The sequence below is a fragment of the Tachypleus tridentatus genome, chromosome 7 (assembly GCF_004210375.1).
Source record: "Tachypleus tridentatus isolate NWPU-2018 chromosome 7, ASM421037v1, whole genome shotgun sequence".
In the NCBI taxonomy this organism is placed as follows: domain Eukaryota; kingdom Metazoa; phylum Arthropoda; class Merostomata; order Xiphosura; family Limulidae; genus Tachypleus; species Tachypleus tridentatus.
Window position 1 is genome coordinate 117,200,569 of NC_134831.1, and position 23,040 is coordinate 117,223,608.

The 23,040-nt window shown below is 32.4% G+C and overlaps 1 protein-coding gene across 1 annotated transcript; it reads left to right on the forward strand.

Annotated features, from left to right (window-relative positions):
* Positions 1-285: 285 nt before the first annotated feature.
* LOC143256464 (twinfilin-1-like) lies at positions 286-21,565 on the forward strand. Its single transcript, XM_076513730.1, has 10 exons — positions 286-437; positions 3,649-3,726; positions 4,292-4,342; positions 5,381-5,508; positions 9,334-9,429; positions 9,971-10,075; positions 16,063-16,188; positions 16,915-17,065; positions 17,719-17,840; positions 18,593-21,565. The coding sequence occupies exons 1-10, from the start codon at positions 413-415 to the stop codon at positions 18,761-18,763; spliced, it is 1,053 nt and encodes a 350-aa protein (XP_076369845.1). The 5' UTR covers positions 286-412; the 3' UTR covers positions 18,764-21,565.
* Positions 21,566-23,040: the final 1,475 nt, after the last annotated feature.

The window sequence follows — 23,040 nt, forward strand, 5'->3', positions numbered from 1 at the left end:
GCAAATAAAAAAAGATAAAACGATGAGATTTGTTACTGGTGCCATTATGAGCTTATATTCTTATAAATACTATAATTAACAATTATGAAGTAGTTGATAATACTTTGTTTGAGTGATAAATTTCGAGTTAGAATTTGTGTGTTTGTTGCAGAGGGTAGCCACATTGAACTAACCCGTTGTATCCACCAGGAGAAATTAGGCCCCAAATTTTAGCGCTATAAGTCCGTAAATTTACTACTGCTCCACCGGGGAAAATCGAGTTAAAGAACAGTCACAAATTTCCAATAATTACGTTACACGCTAGATGGCAGCACTTAGTGAAATACTATACAGGAAGAAGGACGTGGGGTCTTAGTTTTAGAGTAGAGTAATCGTAGGTGTTTAATTGTATTATCACAATAAAAGGAATGATATGTCGCACCAGACTGGAATTCATTGTAAGTAAATATATATATATATATGGATTCGTAATTGAAGTATGTTCAACATAATCTTACAGCTGTGTATGTACAATTAAAGTTGAGCCTTTAAATAATTTACTTGGGTGAGTTAGATTGTTAAAAAATATCTACTTGCTTTATTACTATAAGTAGTAATACTAGCTCGTGTTACTTTAACTTGATAAAACCAGTCCATGTTCCAAACGAGTTTATTATGCTATTACTTTCATACACCATAGTGAGCGAAAGCCCAAACACTTGTTCCCATTATCACTAGCATTAGTTTGCCAGTAAAAGTTAAAGTTCTTAAATACGCTTAGAAGTTAAACCACTTCCACAGTAATTTTTTTAAATTTTATACCATATACCCAAAATTATTTAAACCTATCTCTGTAACTTGTAAGATAATTCTTTCGTTCTCAGAGTGATCCTCTTAAAGTGAAAACCATTCCAGTAAGTGTGTGTCATCCCTCAGGAAAGACCAGAAATGTGCACTGTATAACATTTGATTAACAACAAAGAACCCATTGGTACAATAACTCCTGAAACATTCTACTAGTAACAAGACTCCTTGTTAATCAGACTTCATTCAAAACGAACTCCTGCTTTCTATAGTTCAACCATACTACAATGAGATTAACTCATACTTTCTTAAATTGACCAGTGTCATTGTTTTAGATTATCTTTTGTTTTGTATCTTATCAAAATTTCATGAAAATCTAAATGCCAGATGTCCACACCATTTCACTATTGTCCAGGAAACAACAGCCTCAAAAAAAAAGAAAAAAAGAGAGATAAATAAGGCAAGATATCTACTTTGTGATTCAATGTTGTTTTTCTTGTATGATATTACATTTCATTAAATTATTTTCTATTAGAGAAACAAGACTAACTGTTCTGTAATTTTCATGAGGGTTGTGTTAGGGCAAAATTGGACTTCACTAACACGACTAAATGTGGCACACACTCTTATATATCTTGACGTTTGTCCCTTAACTTTTTTATATTACTAAAACTCAACTAACTTGCTAGGCATTTTTTCATGAATAGTGGTAATTCAGAATACAAGTTTAGGTTGATTATAAAACCTACACTTCAACTATCATCAGGAATTGTTAAAAAGTCACTTAAATAGTTAATACTGTTGGATTTCTAGCAAACAGAATGATTAAAAAAGATACGAAACTGCTGTATGTTCACAAAAAAATGTGTATTTTACAAATTTAATTATGAATAATATTTCTTCATCCTATTGTAAGAAAGTTACCCCTTCCTTTAAGAAAGACTTAAAATGTACTCACTTGTGGTATTCTAACTCTTAAGTCATGTAAGTTTCAGAATAAAACCAATTTACCAACTCAGTTTCTGTAAAATTAAAACCTTGCACGTTAATAAATCTTTTTCAGTTATAACTAATCTGCCAATACACGTCTCATTGCTGAGGTTGTGATTAAGATACTGTAAACATTTTTTTTCTCTTCACAACAAGAACGCAAGTCAAATCATTAATTTTTAAGCATATTTTTTATTACTGTACTTGTACAGAAATTGTTTTGGATTGTTAGGTTCATTTAGGACTAATGTGAATTGGAGCTACTGTAATATGGAGTCTGTGAAGATAGTTACACTGTGGTGGTTTAACTTTCATTTTAAATTAGTGGCAGTAATTATAAGTAATGTTTTTAAACTAATAAAGTACAAAATACTGTCACATAAGTTCTGCCAATTAAAACCTTTGCAGTTTTAACCTAAATTAAAGGTACTGTATGGGAACACACAACTTATTAAATTATTATTATTTGTTGATCAAAAACATGGATAGATATAAATCACTTAGCAAGAAATTATGTTTTAATGAATCATTAAAAGGGTTATAATAGTATCTGTATTGAGCTATGCTGTAGTGTAAATATCTTTGTAGACCATACACTGTAGTAACAACCATGTTTTTCCTAAGCTGGCTAAAGCTTGTGAGAGTATTCAAGTGATGAAACAATACATTTTAATCTTTATTAGAAGAAACATAATATTATGTTTAATAAGTGCTTTTCCACTGGTACAATAGTATGTCTGGGGACTTTATAACACTAAAAACCAGGTTTTGATACCTGTGGTGGGCAGAGCACAGATGGTTCATTGTGTAGCTTTGTACTTAACTACAAACATATTTAATTAGCTGTACTAATTGATAGACTGGTTTTTGTTTTACTCTTTAAGTATCTATCATGCTCTGATGAGAAATTGATAAATTTAGTGTTAGAATAGTGCAACACTTACATAGCTGTCTGATACCAGGACTTTTCAGTTGAAAATATATTAATTAATATTACACATTGTAGAAGAGAACATGGAACATGAAATTATGGCTGTCTGATACGGCTTAATAATATATGTTGTGGTAATGAAAAAGAACTTCACTGAGGTGACAGAATTACTTTTTTGTTATAGTCCTAAGGCTTGTTGATTATATTGTTTCAAGTTTTTTCTTGTTAGCTTTCTTACACACACAAATTTTGTTGTTTTTTCTACAGGTATGAATAATTTGGTGTTTAATTCATGCTAAAAATTGTTAGGTTATGCTGTTTGTTTACATTATAGGCCTAATTTCTCCTGTGTTGAATCAGTTTAACTAAAATTAGTCTGACTATTTTGATCAGTTTTTTTGCTACTTCTGACCAAAAATTGTTTGAATGTCTTGCATTGGTACTTGCTTTAATTATAAATATTATTGAAGTTTGGTTAATAGTCTGTTTAATTTCTTAACATGTTTTGTCTTGCTTTATTCTTTCATAAGAAAATGAACTATGAATGGAGAATACAAAAATCCTTTCAGTATTTTAAATATTTGAGAATTGATATTGGACTACTTTATCAATGTTAATTGTGTTTATAAAGTTATTTAATGAAGCTATAGGCTTCTGAATGTACCTTTATCAGTTTTTGTGGATGTAGTGATGTTAGTGGAATTATTGAAAATTAAATGGAAAAAAGAAAAATATTTAAATATCAGTGTTTGTGTGTATAATGTTTTTGTGTAACGTGTACGTTTCCAGGTGTGTGATATGTGCATGCACTGTAATGTGTTTCTATGTAACTTGTGTAGTGTTTAGTGTGTGGGTGAGATATGTGTGTACATTATGCGATGTGTTTCTTTGTAACTTGTGTATGTTCTTAGTTGGTTTACAATTAATTATTCTGTATATTTTAGCAAGTGATGAGCTGAGAACATTTTTTGGGAAATGTAAAGATGGACAAGTTAGAGTGTTGAAGGTTGGAATTCAGAATGGTAAGACACTAATGTATCCTAGCAGCTTTCTTGTTCATGTGTCTCTAAAATGTAAAAAGAAAATCATGATATAGAAATTTCATTTGGAGGGGTGGGTGGGGGTAATACAAGTGTGTACCCCCTTTCTTATCTCAGAACCTGTAAGCAAACACTGCTGGTAAGTTTTGCTATTTATTAATAATGATATGTTTAACTTATCTTCTACAGTCACTAATTTTTATCAGTTTACAGTTATCTAATTGTACGATGATAGGTCAGATTAAAGGCTGTTGATAAACAAAACTGAAACATTATATTGTCCCTCAAATTGCAATGTTCCATCATTGAAAATACTTTTGTGTTAATGTTTTTAAATCTTACCTTGTATAATGAAAGTAAAGTAGGGTAGGATTACAAAGACAAGTGTGAATAACAGTATGGGACATTCACATGCACACATTTGGAAACTGAAGAGTTGTAATAGAATGTGTTCACCTAGTTCTCGATGCAAGAAAATTGTTTCACTATGAAATGTGTAGATTGTTTTAACATTATTGTTTATCTTTGATGACTTTTTCTTTTACAGAACAAATGACTCTACAGGATTTTAGAGAACCAAGAGGATCATGGGAAGAAGGTGATGTAACAGAGCACTCGTGTTCTCTGTATTACTACTGATACTGATGGGTGTTCATCTCTCAAAGCTTTAGAATTTAAATTTGCCATGTTGCTAAAAAAATAAATTCTAATTTAAGTTTTCAGTTTTGATCTTGCTAGGCTGTAAATTGTAACTAGAATAATTTGAATGATGGTTCACAGTAAATTTCTAATTTAAATTTCATTTTTGACCAGGGTTATTACTAGTTACAGAAACCTGGCAGTGTGTGTATCATTTAAAGTTTGTGGTCTGTTATATTTGTCTCCAGGTTGTCAGACATTTTGCTATTTATATTTAAATCCTTGGTGGTCTGACTTATCATGTGACATTTACTGGGTTGATTTTTATGATAGCAATACACCGCTTGGTGTTGACTCAAAACGTTTGAGTTTCAAGATCTCTAGGAACTGTACTTTAAAGGTCTTCTTTAAGTATACCCATTAAATAAATGATAACCAAAGTTACAACACAAATATTGCAAGGTTTTTAAAATGCTTATATTTTTTAAAATGAAATACATGAACCCCCCTCCCTCCCTCCCAAGAGAAGAAGTAAAAGCGCTTGATTGTGATTTTACAGGATTAAAATTCATGTACTGTTTTGCACTTTTGTTAGGTAAATAATGAATACATCTTAATTTTACATGTTATTTCAAATTTGATAGTTGAAGACTTCTAAATTTCATCTAGCTTATACTGAAGTACTAAGTTGGTTATAGGCATCCAGGGAAGTTTTAGGCTTAACTTAAATAAAATATTGCAATGTCAAATACTGTTACATATATATGCCTTTCTGACACTTGTAATATATTTTTAATGCACTTAACAGGTTTGTTTTTTATATTAGTAGTATTTGTTCCCTGCTCTGTGAACTCCTGCATGCTTTTATTTGTTTTGTTTATATAAAAGATTTGTGTAACTTTTTATGCATACCCAAAGAGGTTGTTTTGATGTAATGTTTCCCATATTTTAATAAATAAATCACTAACCCTCTTTTATAAATTTTTTTGTTCAACAGATTACAATTATTTTGTACCAGAACTCATTGAAGACAGGCAGCCATGTTATTTATTCTACAGACTAGATACTCAGACAGATACTGGATATGACTGGGTGCTTATTAGCTGGTCCCCAGATGATTCTCCCGTATGTGTTCACCTTCTGTATTTTGGTATTATTATTATTTCATGATTAACATACCTGTCAACATTTCTCATATCCAGAAACTCTAAGCTTTGTAAATGAGTTTTAGTTCATGTGAGCTACTGCTTAAAGGTGTTAATATTACGAGTGTTAGTTCATGTGAGCTACTGCTTAAAGGTGTTAATATTACGAGTGTTAGTTCATGTGAGCTACTGCTTAAAGGTGTTAATATTACGAGTGTTAGTTCATGTGAGCTACTGCTTAAAGGTGTTAATATTACGAGTGTTAGTTCATGTGAGCTACTGCTTAAAGGTGTTAATATTACGAGTGTTAGTTCATGTGAGCTACTGCTTAAAGGTGTTAATATTACGAGTGTTAGTTCATGTGAGCTACTGCTTAAACTGCTTACGAGTGTTAGTCCATGTGAGTGTTAATATTACGAGTGTTAGTTCATGTGAGCTACTGCTTAAAGGTGTTAATATTACAAGTGTTAGTTCATGTGAGCTACTGCTTAAAGGTGTTAATATTACGAGTGTTAGTTCATGTGAGCTACTGCTTAAAGGTGTTAATATTACGAGTGTTAGTTCATGTGAGCTACTGCTTAGTTCATGTGAAGTGTTAATATTACGAGTGTTAGTTCATGTGAGCTACTGCTTAAAGGTGTTAATATTACGAGTGTTAGTTCATGTGAGCTACTGCTTAAAGGTGTTAATATTACGAGTGTTAGTTCATGTGAGCTACTGCTTAAAGGTGTTAATATTACGAGTGTTAGTTCATGTGAGCTACTGCTTAAAGGTGTTAATATTACGAGTGTTAGTTCATGTGAGCTACTGCTTAAAGGTGTTAATATTATGAGTGTTAGTTCATGTGAGCTACTGCTTAAAGGTGTTAATATTATGAGTGTTAGTTCATGTGAGCTGCTGCTTAAAGGTGTTGATTAAAAATTTTACAGGAAAACATTGAAAGGAAATTAAAATGTCCCCAGTGCTGAGGTTTAATTTTGGAAGCAAACAGATAGTCTTGTATTTGTTGGTAGTTATAAAAGGAAAGCTTATTGTATAGTGGGTAGAAAGACATGTATACAAATCTTAATAATGAGTCTTTTTATGATATAAAGAGTAGATTAATTTTATAAATCTGAAAGTTTATTTTACATTTGTTTAGGAAATGATTAATGAAATCAAAAACCATCTTTTATGAGAGAATATTCAATGGGTTTTAACTATGTAACTGTTACACCATCATAAATGTGACTTATTTTTTTAAGATAATCAGAGTAACTTTGATCTTGCTTACTTAATGTTTGCTGTAGTAATGGTACTGTACCTTACATGATAAAACAACATTAATGAAGTAGTTCTGTATTAGTGAGACATCCAAGTGACTGAATTAGTCAAGTTGAATACAGTGTACAGTATTTATACCATGAATTATCAATTAAACAAACGTTACGAGTCATAACAGTAAGGGTGAGAATGCAACTGGTAAGTAACTGTGTCTACAGTAAAGTTATATATTGTTGTTGTCTAACCAAAGTGACATATTGTGTCATTATCTTCACTAAATCATTTCTACAGATTAATGGCTTATTTAGAGAATGTAAGATATACTGTGTGAATATATCTTGCTTTCACAAAGCTGATATTTCCAGACATCACCAGTTTTGTAGCTTAAATAACTCTCAGCATTTTTTATAGTTTATATCACCTATTGTAAAAATTGTTGTAGACTGGTTTTCTGTCCCAAGTGACTCCTGCTTGACTCTCGTGGAGTTGTATATGTGGGAAGTGCACGTTTGTTTTGAGAAATATCTGTTGAGAGTGGGAATATAAGTAAGGTTTTTTAGTTAGTTTCCATTGTTAAGATTTGTCTACATGAAGAATGAGCCAGTTTTTTTATGTCTGGATTGAAAGGACTCACTGTAATAATAAAGTTGTATATATGGCAGGGGTTTAGTTTAGAGAGAGAGAAATCCGAAGAGTTCTCTCTCCAACATGAAGAATAGTTCCTCTTCGCCCCTTTCGTGGATTGTTATTAGGATTAAAGTGGTGGTTTTTTTTTTTTTATTATTATTATTTTAATATTTTAATTATCGTTATTATTCTTGACTTTTTGGGTGGGGAATGTCTCACTAAATGGTCTTTTGGGTGAGGCAAAGGTAGCAGTGGAAAGAAGGAAAGGTCGGGACCTGTCTCAAAAGAAAAGTTGGGTAGATGTGAACATGAATGTAATTCATTCAAGTTCAGATCAAATCAAACTGCCCGATTCTGGGTCTGGCAAAAAGGTTGATAAGAAGAGTGAGTAACAAATAAGTTTTTAGGTCCATTTTAAAAGTCATTTTGAAGATAAATAGTTTTACTTGAGTATTTTTGATACTTCAATAATAAATCACGTTTCTGTCTCTTCGAATAGGTGAAGCTGTTGTTTACTTTAAAGTGTTTACCTAAGCCTTTATCCTTCATGATAATGACTTGTGTAGTAGAATCATAATCTTTTTATTTGAAACTGTCCATGTAACATTAACTTTCTCATTATCTGCTCGTGCATGGTATACTGGTTTTTGTCGTCTTAATATTCTGTACTGATTAAAAATGGTGACACTGTATAAATCACATGTAATAGGGTCAGATGTTTTCTTTGATAGATTGTTTAGGCAGAGTATTCATGATGAAACTTTAGAATGGACGACAACTGCCTGATGTGGAGACACAAGTGTAGAGGACGACATTTCGAAAGTCTTTCATCTTCAAGTCTTGATGGCGGAAGACTTTCGATACATCATCCTCTATACTTGTGTCTCCACAACGGGAAGTTGCTGTCCATTCTACAAAGTTTTATCAGGGTCAGATGTTCTTGTTTGTTGGTCTGGTTTGATGTTTAACCTTTTTAACTTTAATATCATAGAAAAGTTTGTGATGAAATTCTGTTTGTCATTGTGTTCTCTCTGTTATATGGAGTCTCTACCATGAATCTTTTATTTATATTTCTCAAATATTTTTCTCTACTTGTATGAAATTTAAATCACCAAATGTAAAGGGACAAGTTAAATTTTTCTTCAATTTGTTATTTTTCTTATGTTCATTTGTGATTGTGCAGGAGGTGACTTTCTTGTTGTTTATCTGATGAACTGGGAAAACCACAACCTGAATTTTGTATTTAAAAAAAAACATAGTCCTATCTCTGTTTTAAGACGTGAACCTCAGAGAGAGAGATTTCTGTTTTTTAGACTGTTTCAGAGTTTGATCTGTAATCATAAAAGTGAATGCTATTTATTTAAGGGCCTTCTATGTAGACACTCAGCAGAAAAGGATTAGATGAAGTACTTCTATCTTCTTTCTTAAAACCTGTACTGGTCGAGTTAAGAATACATTCAAATGTTGGGTTATTTGTTTTACTGTCCTTATAGTTTAACTAAGGTATTTTGTTATATTGTTTATCTTCATGATACATCTTTGCCTGCTAATCTTCTGGCTTATTGTAATTTTTGTTTTGTTTTCACATTATCTTTGTTTAACCATTTGGCTACCAGCTCCATGTATACTTTTAGTTCCATTCTTGTAGTACAAGCTACGTGCAGATGTGGAAGGTAACCAGAGTTCTTCCTTTCATTTGCTTTAATTTTATATGTTCTGAAATTAATATATGTTGTTATATATTGTGAGTTCAATCATTATTAATTTTTACTTTAAAAAATTCAGATGGGATTAAAACATTATGCTATTACGTTACAACGCCCAGTTGGATTCGCTTTTCTAGTGCGTGTAAATCTGTAATTTTTTTGTAGTTTGAGATGGAATTTTTTTATTAAATGTTTTCCTGTTTTCTTAGGTGCGAGAAAAGATGTTGTATGCATCAACGAAAGCAACTCTAAAAAAGGAGTTTGGTGGATCTTACATTAAATGTGAGCTTTTTGCTGCTACCAAGGTACAATAAGCAGTATGCTTGTAAACAAAAATTGTAAATCCATAATCTTTATTTTGTTTTAGAAGAGAGTCCTTATAAAGTTTTCACAGTTATAAAGAGTGAATACTTTGAATTTTTTTTTGCTCCTAACAGTATTTTCAGAGCTTTTTATTCTAGTGTTGTAACATTTTATTTTGTAATCTCTTCATTAATGCTTGTTTAAAGTATTTAGCTTACTTGAAGTGTGGATTTTCTGGAGATTTGATGGCTAATCAAAACTGAAAGTTTTTGCAGATATATCTAGGATATTTTGGCCATTATTATTTCTAGCCTAGCAGATTTTGCAATCTGTGTTTGAGAATTGTTATTGTGTTTGTTGTGATGATACATGTATGAAGAGGTGAGAGCAGTATCACTGAAAGACATTTTAAAAACAATATTTATCATTTCTTTTTGAAGCAAAATATTGTTATATTGGATAAGAATTTTAAAAACTGAATGTCAATTTTGTGTTTTGCTAATAAGACATGTTTATAGGAATCTTTTCTCATATGTATCACAGGAGGATGCAAGTCTTCGAGGTTATCAGAAATACTTAAGAGCAGAAAAAGGTCCAGCTCCGTTAACACTGGCAGAAGAAGAACTGCAGACAATAAAACGAATTGAGGTGTGTTTGTTTATCAAGCGTTTTGTAGTGGGGAGTTGGTAAACATTTACAACACACCTGTCATAGTGGGGGAGTTAGTAAACATTTACAACGCACCTGTCATAGTGGGGGAGTTGGTAAACATTTACAACACACCTGTCGCAGTGGGGGAGTTGGTAAACATTTACAACACACCTGTCATAGTGGGGGAGCTGGTAAACATTTACAACACACCTGTCATAGTGGGGGAGTTGGTAAACATTTACAACGCACCTGTCATAGTGGGGGAGTTGGTAAACATTTACAACACACCTGTCGCAGTGGGGGAGTTGGTAAACATTTACAACACACCTGTCATAGTGGGGGAGTTGGTAAACATTTACAACACACCTGTCACAGTGGGGAGTTGGTAAACATTTACAATGAAGTGTATTTTGTGACTAGCAAATAACAAGTTAACATTGTGTGTTATGTATAAAATATTTTTTAAGGATATATTTTGAATGTGGTTTGCAATAAAAAAAGAAAGTTAAATACAGCTACTTGTAAACATGATTCACATAAAAATTAAACTTTCTTTTTTTGACACAATTTATTTAGTGAATATAAAAATATAAACCTCCGTAGATATAAGAATATATGAAACCTTTTTATTGATTTTATCAGGTCATCCCTTAAGTATGTCTGATTTAGGTTCAGAAAAAGAGAGTGGATTTCAAATGCTTTTAATGTTATTTAATCAATAATGTATGTTCCATTATTATTAGTTACTCCTGCCAATGGATTCATGAGCTTCTGAATACCATTTCTATAAAATTCTTGGAGTTTGGAGGAAAAGAATGTAGAGAGGGTATTTTGACATCTTCATGTGTTTCAAGCTCTTTTCCATCAAGATTGTTCTGCAAACTTTAGGATAGATAATAATCAGATGGGGCAAGATCTGGAGAATAAAGAGGATGTGGAAGTTTTTCCCAGTCTCACTCTTCAATCTTTGCAGATGTGATTCTTGCTGTATGGAGCAGTGCATTATATTGGATGAACACAACACCTTTACGATTCATCAGAGCAAGCCTCGTTTCTTTTAGTGCAACATTCAAGTGCTCTAACTGTTGACAATAGAAGTCTGATGTAATTGTTACATTGAGTGGCAGCAACTCAAAGTGGATCATATCAACATGGACAATCCACCAAACACTTAACAAGACTTTCCTAGAGCTGAGGTCCATTTTGGGCTGTGCTTTAGCCAGTTTACCTGCACTGATCTCTTGTCTGTGGCACTTAATGTTTTTATAAAATATCTATTTTTCATCTCCATTCACTAACCTGTCAAAAAAAGATGGGTTATGTCCACAAGAGTGCAGAGAAGTGTAAATGTCCACTCTTGTTCTGAGGTTGGCTTCTGTCAAATCATGGGGGACCCATTTTCCAAGCTTTGACACGATTCCAAGCTGTTGCAGATGATGGTGAACTGTTGAATGGGTTGAATTAAGCTTATGTGTTGGTTCTTCAACTGTTATAGCACAATATTCAACAAGTGGAGCCAGTAGCAAGCCATCATTAAAATCAACAGGACCACCTGAGTGTAGCACATCATTTAAGTTAAAGTCACCTGATCTGAACTTCTGAAACCACCTTCGACATTTTTTTTCATTGAGAGACTCCGCACGATAAACACCTTGAATGTTTTGTGTAGTTTCTGCTGCACTATTGCCTTTTTTAAACTCATAAAGTATTGTATACCTAATGTGCTCCTCAGACATATCCATCTTCATAAGGGTGTATTTGATTAATGATCTGGAAAAGTGGAGTTGGGTTAGTTTCTTTTATTTGTCTGAACATTTTTATATGCGTCCAATTATATATTTTAGTCATTAAAGCCTTCTACAAAGACAGAAATTATGCACTTTCTATTTTAAATTTTTGGACATTACTTATGATTTGATATCTTGTGCCCTTTGTCAGGTATTAAACCCATCAGAGTTGAAGTTTCCTTGACCTTGTACAAGCACCCACAAAGAATTCTAGTATACTTCAATACAAAAACATTTACCAATATAAAAATTAAAACTTGCATAACATGTGAAGAACTTTCATTTGTTATAATACTTTCGTTATTATATCATCTACTGATGACTATAACAAGGAATGTTCTTACAGTTTTTGGTTATCACAAACTCTTTTTTTTTTATAAACGAGTAGCACGTTAATATTATAAAATAATAGCAAGTTTTTCAATATTTTAAAGTTTTATCAAAATTTTCTGTGTGAGAAATAGCTTATATAAAATAGGTTGAATCCATTATAGAAAAACAGTTTGGGAACCTCACTCCATTATAACAATATGTAGCGATGTCTGATCATGCTCTGTCTGACTACTGTTGCTCTTGAAAATAGCCCTGTATCATAGTTACGTTTGTAAAAGGCTCTGTCATAGTGATGTCATGTTGATGACAACACTTTTCTGCATGCCTTCTGTAAGCTGTAGTGTAAAGGATGGTGGATTCTCAGTGCATGTGTTAGTAGTTCAATCACTCAAACACGTCCACAGATGCTACACCGTTGACTTGTATGCTTTTGTATGAAATAGCATAAATGGCCATTTCATTTTCCAGCTTATGCTATTTTACAGTTTGGTTGAATGTCATGGAAATAATTCTTCATTTTTCCAAACTGATCCTTCTTGATTATATTACATATTTTTGACTTTTTTCCACTGTCCATTGCATTCTTGAATTTTCACCTGTTACAAGATACCATAGTTTTACTTGTTACAGGGCTCTTTCTGGATAGTTCCAGTGTTCCAATGAGGATCATGTTCCTTAGTGTTTTAATATCACTAAGTACAAGGGATATTACTATTTTGGAAGCTCTTAATCCATGATGTGGACATATCTTCACAATCACTGTGTATGAGTATTTTGCATCAGAAAAGGCAGCACATTTCAGTAGCATTATGCTGAATAGAAAATACTGAACAAATCAGAATGTAGTTCTGATACATGTCGTGCCACTGTTTCGAATAACTTTGTGACTTGCATATTTAAAATTATTTTAAAATAGGTTACTTAATCATCTGTTATTGAATAATCCAGGGTTCTCAACCTTTTGGCACTCGCAACCCCTTACCTAAAAGTTTGAAACCCATGTGACCCCCTACTTAGGGCTTACTATCAGCAGCTTAATTTTTTTTTTATTTTCTGTGAAGGAGAGAGAAAGAAACATTTAAAAAAATATTAAAAAATTCTGTAATTATTTATTAGCAAATTAAACCACATTGGTCCAACCTGAATTCACAAAAAGAACATATATTTCTTAAAATAATATTAACATAGGTTTGAACAGCTATCCAACCCAGCTAGTGAGATGCCTGATGTTGCATTTCAGCAGCAAGCTTTGAAATTTGTTGCCGAGCGTTTGTTAGAGCCAGTCTCATGTCATCTCCAACATTCAATCTGTTCCTATTCTTTGTTTTTATATTGACAAGAGTGGAAAATCCTGCCTCACACAAGTAGGTAGAAGCAAATGGAACAAGGACACGTAAAGCTATCATGCTGACTTTGGAGTATGACTGATACATAGCGCACCAGAACTGAGTCACGGATTTCACCTTGAAGAGATCACGAGCTGAAGAGTCGTTTCTTAGTTCCAGAAATTCATCTTGGATATCATCTGGGATGCTGGATACATCAAGTTCAGCACAAAATGGGTTCCTTACCAGGGCCTTCTGTTCCTGTAATAGCTCAGGAAAGTAACGCTTGACTTCCTTTTCTAGAGACTGAAGATGTTCAGTAATCTCATCCTTGAGGAACTGATCCAGTTGGATCTGAGACTCATCTGTCACTCCACAAAGTTTTTCAAACATAGCGATGTTTCCAAGATTGGTTTTCCGACACCAGTTCTGCAGTTTGGAAACAAAGGCCTGAATACTATCTTGATAAAGGAGAACATGTGTTTCCCTTCCTTGAAGCTTCAAATTGAGCTTGTTCAGCTGGTCAAAAATGTCGGCTAGGTACGCAACCCTTTTATTCCATGCTTCATCTTCGAAGTGAGCTACAAGATCTTTCCTTTCTTGAGTCTCCAGGAATAGCTTTATTTCATCTTTCACTTCAAAGACACAATTAATAACGTTTCCTTTCGACAACCAACGTACTGCTGTGTAGAAGAGAAGGACTTTGTGGTCAGCATTCATGTCTTTGCATAGTTCTTTGAATAAGCGAGTGTTGAGTGCTTGAGTCTTCACATAATTTACAATTTTAATTACAGATTCAAGCACTTCCTGCAGAGAGGCAGGGAGAGTCTTACTGGCTAGAGCATATCAGTGAATCATGCAGTGGATGCCCTTTGCTTGAGGTGCTATCTTTTTCACTCTTGACTGGAATCCTGATTTCGATCCCAGCATAGCCGGTGCCCCATCCATACAAACCCCACACACGTTTTCCCATTGAGGATCTTCGTCTTGAAAAAAAGTTGAAACTTTTTCCATGACATCATCAGCTTTTGTTGTGGTTTCAAGTGCACTGCAGAATAAGAATTTGTCTTTGATGCCACCTGAATTAATGTATCTCACGAAGACAAGCAACTGAGAACATGAACTTACATCTGTTGACTCGTCGAGCTGAAAGGAGAACAAAGGGGAACCCTTGATTTCAGTCAAAACCTGTTCCTTCACATCCATAGACATTTTAGAAATGCGCCTCTGTATAGTATTATTTGACAGGGATACTTGCTGCATCTTCTTTGCACTGGCTTCTCCAAGAATAAGATTTACTGCTTTCATCATGCAGGGTTTAAGAAGTTTCTCCAATCGTTTGAGGCTTTTTTTGTTTAGCAATTTCGAATGCAATCTCATATGAAGCTTCCACTATGGCTGCACTCTGCTGCTGAAACGACCCACTTCTATCGATTCTTTGGCTTTTAAGACACCGTTCATGCCGTTTGAAGAAATCCAAACCCTTCTTTGCATGTTCTGGATGTTTCGTCTCGAGAAGACGCTTGAGTTTTGATGGTTTCATTGACTCTGCACTCAGGACAGCATGGCATAAAACACACTGTGGTTTCTCGATGCCATCGTTGGCGAGCACAATGGTGAAGCCAATGTTGAGGTAGCATTCTGAGTATCTGCGCCGTTTAGCCATGGACACAACTCACCTCTACTGCATACTTATCTCCTTGTTAAAATAAAATAAAAATGTTGAATAATGAACGCTTTGGCAACTGTAGATCTTACACTGACTACTTGTGGGGGGTGCAGGTAGAGTAATGATGGGGTAAGTATTGGGAGGGAAGGGAGCGTGGCCAGTCGCGAGATTCATCATCCACCAATCAGTAACGGACATGTGACTCGCGTGTTGACAGTGAGCACACACACATTTAATCACAGCTAAACAGACACACAAGCATATGTACATGCGCGTGCACTCACATACTCGCTACTCACTAGTACACACATACATACAGTTGCAGACACATACACATTCACACAGGCACATTCACTCACATGCACGCATAATATCACCTAATGACATTGAACTAACGTAGCACACGTTTTGCTTTGCACCGAAACAAAAAAAATGTAAGAACATGAAAATGTAATTGATGAAATAAAATTAATGTTATCCCAAGCTACTTCTAACAAGGCTACGCGACTCCCCTGCCAAGGCTTTGCGACCCCCCTGCCAAGGCTTCACGACCCCCCAGGGGGTCGCGACCCAACGGTTGGGAACCCCTGGAATAATCAGAATAATTCCTATGTATATTTTATTTTATAACTTTGTAAATTTATATTATTAATATAAAGTTTTGTATAAAATTACCTATGTGTTGTAACTGATTTTAATGAAATCTTGAACCATGTGTGTAATAAATATTGTCTTAGCATATGATTAATTGTAACAGTAGATAAGTGTACATAAACAATAAGTTATTTATACATAGGCTTTAGTGTATTAGTAGGAGTTTCTGTGTAGTTTAATATTTTGTTAAAATTGAACAATAAATTTATCTTGTAGTCTGGAACTGACAGAGGAATTGACACCAAACATCAGACACTACAAGGAGTTGCTTTCCCTATTTCTGATGATGCAGTTAGTGCATTGTTCGATTTAAAGGAAGGACTTGTTAACTATGTGCAATTGGTGAGTCACTGTGAGTGTGTGATTTAGAAAGACAATACAAGTGTTTCAACACAAAAATAAGAAACTCAGTGTTGGTTTTGTGAATGAGAAAATACATTTTTCTGTTGTGGAACAAATAAACTTCTTGTTTGAAGTTCTAAGAAGAACTGAAAGAGATCGATACATAAAAAAATTTGTAACTTTTTATTTTGGAAAAGAAGTGTGTAAAAATTTGTTCTATATATAAAGAAAAGAGAGAGAAACAGACTCTACCTCTGGCCAGGTCTTGAATTCAAACTTCAAACAGATGAAATCTATTTTTAATTTTCACGTTTACAAACATGTACATGTGTTTGTGTTCTCTTTAAACGTAAAAATATGTTAATGATTGAATTACAGAATAAACAGTGTTAAAATGTCGATATTGTAAACACAAGACAGTTTGATATTCTTGTAATGCTGGATTAACATTTTATATTTTAGATATGTTTTTTAAAATTGTTGTATTTATTTTTAATAGTTGCCTTTTTGAAAGCCTGTTGAATTGCTGCAGGGACACATCACGATTCTTCATTTGAAGAAGTGGTTTAATGGAATTTTTATGAAACAAACTGATGGTTTAAGAGCTGTGATATTTATTTCAGTTTAATGAACCAGCATGGAATTGAAAGATAATTGGATATAAATATCTTGATTTAATATAAAATGACTTAAAAAAACCTAAAGCTTTTTTATTGCTTTTTATAGAGTATAGACCTTGACAAAGAAGAAATCAACCTAGAAGTCAGAGATCAGACAACCTTAGAACACCTACCTAGAAAGGTACCCATTGAACATGCACGGTACCATCTCTTTGTGTTTCCACATTCACATGAAGGGGACTTTCTTCAGAGTGTGGGTAAGTTGAGCACAAACCTTTGAAACTAAAAATCATGTTTTCTATGAAGTGTGATATTACTAGTTAGATCCCTACAGAAACTAAGAAGTTTAATGTAGTTGTGATTTTAATTTTATGGTATGCTTACCATGTAAACAAGTTGTCGTAATTTTATATTCACAAAAGCATCAAAACAAAACTAGTTAAAACAGGGAGTTAATAAACTTTATGAAAACCTAAACACCAGTTTAATTATTGACCGTGGTTTAACGTAGGAACAAGGATTTTGGTGACACTGAAATGAAATAGTGGATTATTTCTTAATGATAATTAACTTATTTTGTTTATATGATTTGTTACAATTGAGGAATGATCAGGTTAGTTTAGTTTTTGTTTTTTAACAAAGTTTTTCTATTTTATTTTTAGACTCTTACTTGGGCAACCTTTTCATCAAGGGTGTATTATAATATTCATTATTTCAAGTAATAATGTTGAAATGTAATATGGCAGTCTGCCTTCCATATGTGTTAAGTGCTTCTTGTGAATAATGTTTTATGGTATTTTCTAGCTATGCTACTTGAAATTCCCTAGTCATTTCTTATAATGTTTTATAGAGATTAATTTGTTTTGTTATCTACTCAATATATGAATGTGAATACTACATTTGTTTTCAGTTTTCATCTACTCGATGCCTGGGTACAATTGCTCCATCAAAGAAAGAATGCTTTATTCAAGTTGTAAGAATCCGCTCTTGGAAGCTATAGAAGATAAAGTTGGGATTACAATAGCAAGAAAGGTAATGTAATACAGTGTATTGAAATACAGATGTAACGCAAATGCTTATGGTTGGGTTTTACTGCTATAAAAATGTGTTTTCCAGTCTTTTCTTTTAACCCTGGGTCGTAAGAGAATATACTAATGTACTACTGAGAAACAACTTATGAAACAAGGAATATTACATGTTGACAATATCAAATAAATAAAATGCAAATAATGTTTTGTTTTCTCCACATTAAAAAACAAAAAAGTATCTTGCATGTTTATGGCATTGAGAAATGGTGATTTCTTGATAATATGGATTCTTAAGAAGTATTTGAAAATTTGGAAATTTATGATTGTAAATGAATTATTGAAGCTGGATCCTAAAAAATATCAAGAAACAGCTTTTCTAGCCAACATATCTATATTTATCATTTACAAATCCAATAGTTTCTGAGTGAGGATACACTCAGTTATTTTATGTTAAAAAAAAAACACACCCAAAATTAAGTTTTTGTTGTTTTTTTATATGAGTACCTGGAAACACAATGTCTTATAAAAATAAAACTTATTTAAAACAGATGTATAATAAAAACAAAGCTTTGAACAAAGATCTTGTTTGTAAGATTTTTTTGTGTCTCCAAGAATCTCATTTACAGGATTATTTAAAAAGTGTAGGAATAAATGTGCAATTAGGCCAGTTCTGACTTTTCACAACTGAATGCTGTGATGCTAATATCTAAATGTTATTTTTAGTAATGATTTACACTCTATTTTTATTCTGGGTAGCTTGAAATGGATGACCCCAAAGAAATCACTGAAGAGTTCCTATATAATGAGATTCACCCAAAGACAAACATTTATAAACCAAAGTTTGCTAAGCCTAAAGGTCCAGGAAATCGTGGGGCACGAAGGTTAATCCGTTCCAATCCTGAAGAGGATCGAGAGAATGCATCATAGGTTTTGTGAAAGTGCACTTAACATTTAATGATATTTATAATTACAATGTACTCAGTACATCTTGGTGATGTTATAAGATGTAAAATGGGAAAACATCAAATTGAAGGGCTTCCTTTTATTAGGAAATGTTTTGTTTGGGGAGGGTTTGCTATCTTCTAAATAAAGGACATTCAAAATATTCTTGCTTTTATGTTAATTTTTTTAGATGTATTTTCCAGATTTAAAGTTTTCAAGTCTGAGTGAAATTAGTCGTTTTGAGGATTTAATATAATGTTTGTTTTATTTTAGGCTTTATGTTACTTTCAATTTGAGTTAAATGTATTTGAAGTATTAACATAAAACAGTCATTTGAAGTGTTTAAATGATGATGTATACTTTAAAAAAGACGAATGTGATATTTTTTATCTGTTAAATATAAAATCTTTCATGGTTAATGTATTTAAAACTTGTTTTATTAAGAAACAATTGATACTTTTGGTACTTGCTGAAACTCCATGATTACTAAAACACTGTAGTGGGTCACACAGACATCTTTAAACCATTTCTTTGTTGGTGTATTGAAACAAATCCGTGCGTTACAAAACATTTTTAGTTTTCAGTTAATTCTGTTGCTTTGCAAAAATAAAAATATAAAAGTCCTAATTATTGTTTTTCACTTTTCTACATGAGGTTAAGAGGGATGGATATGCCACATTTTGGATATATATCAATATTACTGTTTTGAATGGCACAGGTGTGCAAATTTAAACTTTAAAAAAATTTTGGTTCTAAAAACAGAATCATCATAATTCAGCTATGCAGATTTCAAAAATAATATTAAATTTTTTTTAAGTGGGTAAGAACTTTTTTACAAATGTAGAGAAAAGAAAAACATACCTAGATCACATTATTATTTTGTTCATCACAATGAATATTTTTTATCATTATCAGTGATGTCAAGAAAACCCACCAGTAGAGAAATATATATGCAAAAACGGCTCGTTTGGGTTGAGAAAATATTTTACATAGAAGAGCGAACAACGTTTCAACCTTCTTTGGTCATCGTTTTTGCATATATATTTTTATCATTATGTTTCTAATGTTTGGCTGACATAATGATCAATAACTCTTGCATCATAATTGGTCTAGAGAAATCTATAGCCAGTGATTGTGAACCTTTTAATCATAACAAAATGTGACCTAATTTCAATGAAAAAATATTCACTTAGTTAGAAGTACATATGACATTAAAATTTTGTATATGATGTGGAAAAATCTATTTTTGGATTCAGTGTACGGTAATTAGTACAAAATGTAAAAAGTTCCAGAAAACAAAACCGTTGCAAGCCTGTGTTGTTTTTGTTTTCTTTTCTCTAATTCTTTCATTAAAAAACAAATAGCAGTATTTGGGTAATTTTTGACTTCAGTTAAAGCAAGCACCTAGTGATCTAATAGTGTGGAAAGAAACTAGGTTTGGAAGCAGTTAGCTTGTAAAGAGAATCTGAGAGTGAAGCTCTGCACGAAAATTCAAAAGAAACCAAACCATTATGTAAAAGATATTGCACAAAAAAATGCTCCCATAATCCTTTTTAAAGAAAACTTGATTTTTTAAAAATTTTACTACAGGTGAAACAGATGTTTGGTATGTTATAACTGAAAGCTACAAACTTAATAGAGGAATGACCTTTTTTTTAAGTGTAACATGTAACTTTACCATGTACTGTTAGTTTGTATGTCTTTATAAACTAGGAAGTTTTCAATAATATAACAATATTAAACAAACTTCAGGTTTTGGAAGTTCATTAAATTACAAGGTTGTTATTGGTTAAAACTATCACAGTGATCATTACAGTTTAAAGGTGTGTATATTTTATGCCCCAACTGTGCATTTTGCAAACTTCTTGGTATGTTTACTTAGGATTTATGTACAGTCTAAATTACTGTGTTTCAAAACGTGAATTTGTTAAGCCTAAAATGTAGGCTTTAACGTTAAGATACAAAATGCATTTGTGTTTTATACTCTGTTGAAGCATCATTTATTGGGTGGAGGAAACATTTGACTAGCTGTCTTCTCTCAATTTAAAATAGTGAATGGTTGTCCAAAATAGCCCTTGAGTAACTTTGTACAAATATTCAAAAATAAATAACACAACTATATTTTAAAATACATTTCATATCAGCAAAATAATTTGATATAAGGTTATTTAAATCTGTTGTATTTTTCTTAGTTTTGAACAATATTTGAGTTAAATGTTTGCTGCAGTATTTTTCTGTGGTTATAAATTACCTTTAAGCTTTCTGTAAAGCATATTATTTGTTGTTCCAACATATCAAGCAGTTCTTAGCAAAACCAAAACAGTGAGTATTGTGTAGTGTTTTTGTTTCATTTCTGTCACCCAACATTTCATCCAAGGTTGAATAATTCACATCTGCTATAAAAAAATGATCTGCTAAAAGTGAAAATAACCATGGAGTTTATTTATTTGAAACGAATACTTTGAGAAACTATACATAAAATGTATAAAACGGAATATTAGGGAAGGTTAGTTTGTTTTCTTCAAGAAGAGTATACATTTTAAATCTATTTATTGGGTTGTACAAAATATATTAAGTTATTGCAACACCTTGATGTATATTTGGTAATAAACACCTAGAATATTGATAACAACAAAAATACTACTACATAACTAGTTATTGTTTTTGTAAACATAGAATTACTACTTTTTTATGGTATTTATAAAAGTATATACAAACTTGTGTTTTAAGAGGTAAAATAGCAACTTGTTTTTGGCACAATAAAGGATATTTCAGCTGACCGGTCATTGTGTCCTATTGTAGTAATTATTTGTTTTGGATATATCCTTGTTTATCAGCCTTTCTCCCTTTATATATGACCATAATTAAAAAATAAACTTGTGTAATAATGGTTGAAGTTTATTGTAAACCCAAGCTAACAGCAGTTACTGTTTCTGATGATGGTAACTGTGTATTGAAATTAGCTGAGTAATACAAGTTTCTCTTTCACATTGTGCCAAGAAACTGTGTGCATTTTTTTACTCTCAATATACTAGCACAATGTGCCTCCAAATAAATTTAGTTTTGAGTTTACTTTCTGATGAAGTTTATCTTATTACAACTTACAGCTTTAGTTAGTGTTTAGAAAAGGTACAACATTTTGATCACTGGTACGATCATTATCAAGTACACGTGTTTTTTACAGTAAAGTACGTTTTAGTATTTAAATCAACGTCCAAAATTAAAAAATGTATTTAAATTATATAACGCAGTTTACTTACATATTCATGTAAATGTTAAATTATTTATGTATAGCTAAACAAAATGATCCAGCATGGCCAGGTGATTAAGTCACTCGTAATCCGCGGGTCACGGGTTCAAATCCCCGTCACACCAAGCATACTCGCCCATTCAACCGTGGGGGCGTTATAATGTTCGGTCAATCCCACTATTCGTTGGTAAAAGATTAGCCCAAGAGTTGGCAGTGGGAAGTGATAACTAGCTGCCTTCCCTCTAGTCTTACACTGCTAAATTAGAGACGGATAGCCCTCATGTAGCTTTGCGCGAAATTCAAAAACAAGCTAAATAAAATTCGATGCAAAGATAAATAAATAAATAAATAAATAACAAAAATTATGGAATATTTTATGCAAAATATTTGAATAAGTTTAGGAATGTGTGAAGAAATAACGATCATAGATATATATATATATGTAGTTATGTATTTGTTAATTGTGGGATTGTTTGATTTTGTTAATAAAGCTTCTCTGATTTTTCTTATGTTTGTGTCAAAGCCATGTTTTAGCAATGTGACGGGTTTTTTTTCAGAAAACTTTTCTTTTACTCAAGGACTTGGGAAGGTGGATTTTGGTGTTCAATTTACCTGATATTCAAGTTACGTTTTGTTTCACTAATGTGAAAGACTAGATAATTGTTACACTGTATTTTCTAAATGTTCCCCGGCGAGGTGGGTTCATTATACACTTTTCTTAACGTGTTTAATTTGTATTCTAGAGGTGAAAACGAATCTAGGTATTAAGGTTGTGTTGTTTTTTTTTTAATTATGATAAGACGTACGCTAATATTTTCTGTATATAGGATGGTGCAAATAGTTAGGCTTAATTTGTTTTGTAGGGTTTGTCTGTTAACCGCCCCTTATCTGTAGTTTTTTTAATTTATTAACAGTTGAAAACGATTACACGATAAATATTTTAAACGTTAACATTACACGAGCATCACAGGGTTTAACCACAAATTCATAGAAAATACCCACATACTGGAAA

Bases quoted from the DNA above. Each gene is read 5' to 3' on its own strand.
- LOC143256464 (XM_076513730.1), top strand. From the start codon at position 413: ATGTCGCACCAGACTGGAATTCATT. The intron at 438-3,648 runs GTAAGTAAATAT...TGTATATTTTAG, and splicing joins GCACCAGACTGGAATTCATT to CAAGTGATGAGCTGAGAACA. The intron at 3,727-4,291 runs GTAAGACACTAA...TTTCTTTTACAG, and splicing joins GAAGGTTGGAATTCAGAATG to AACAAATGACTCTACAGGAT.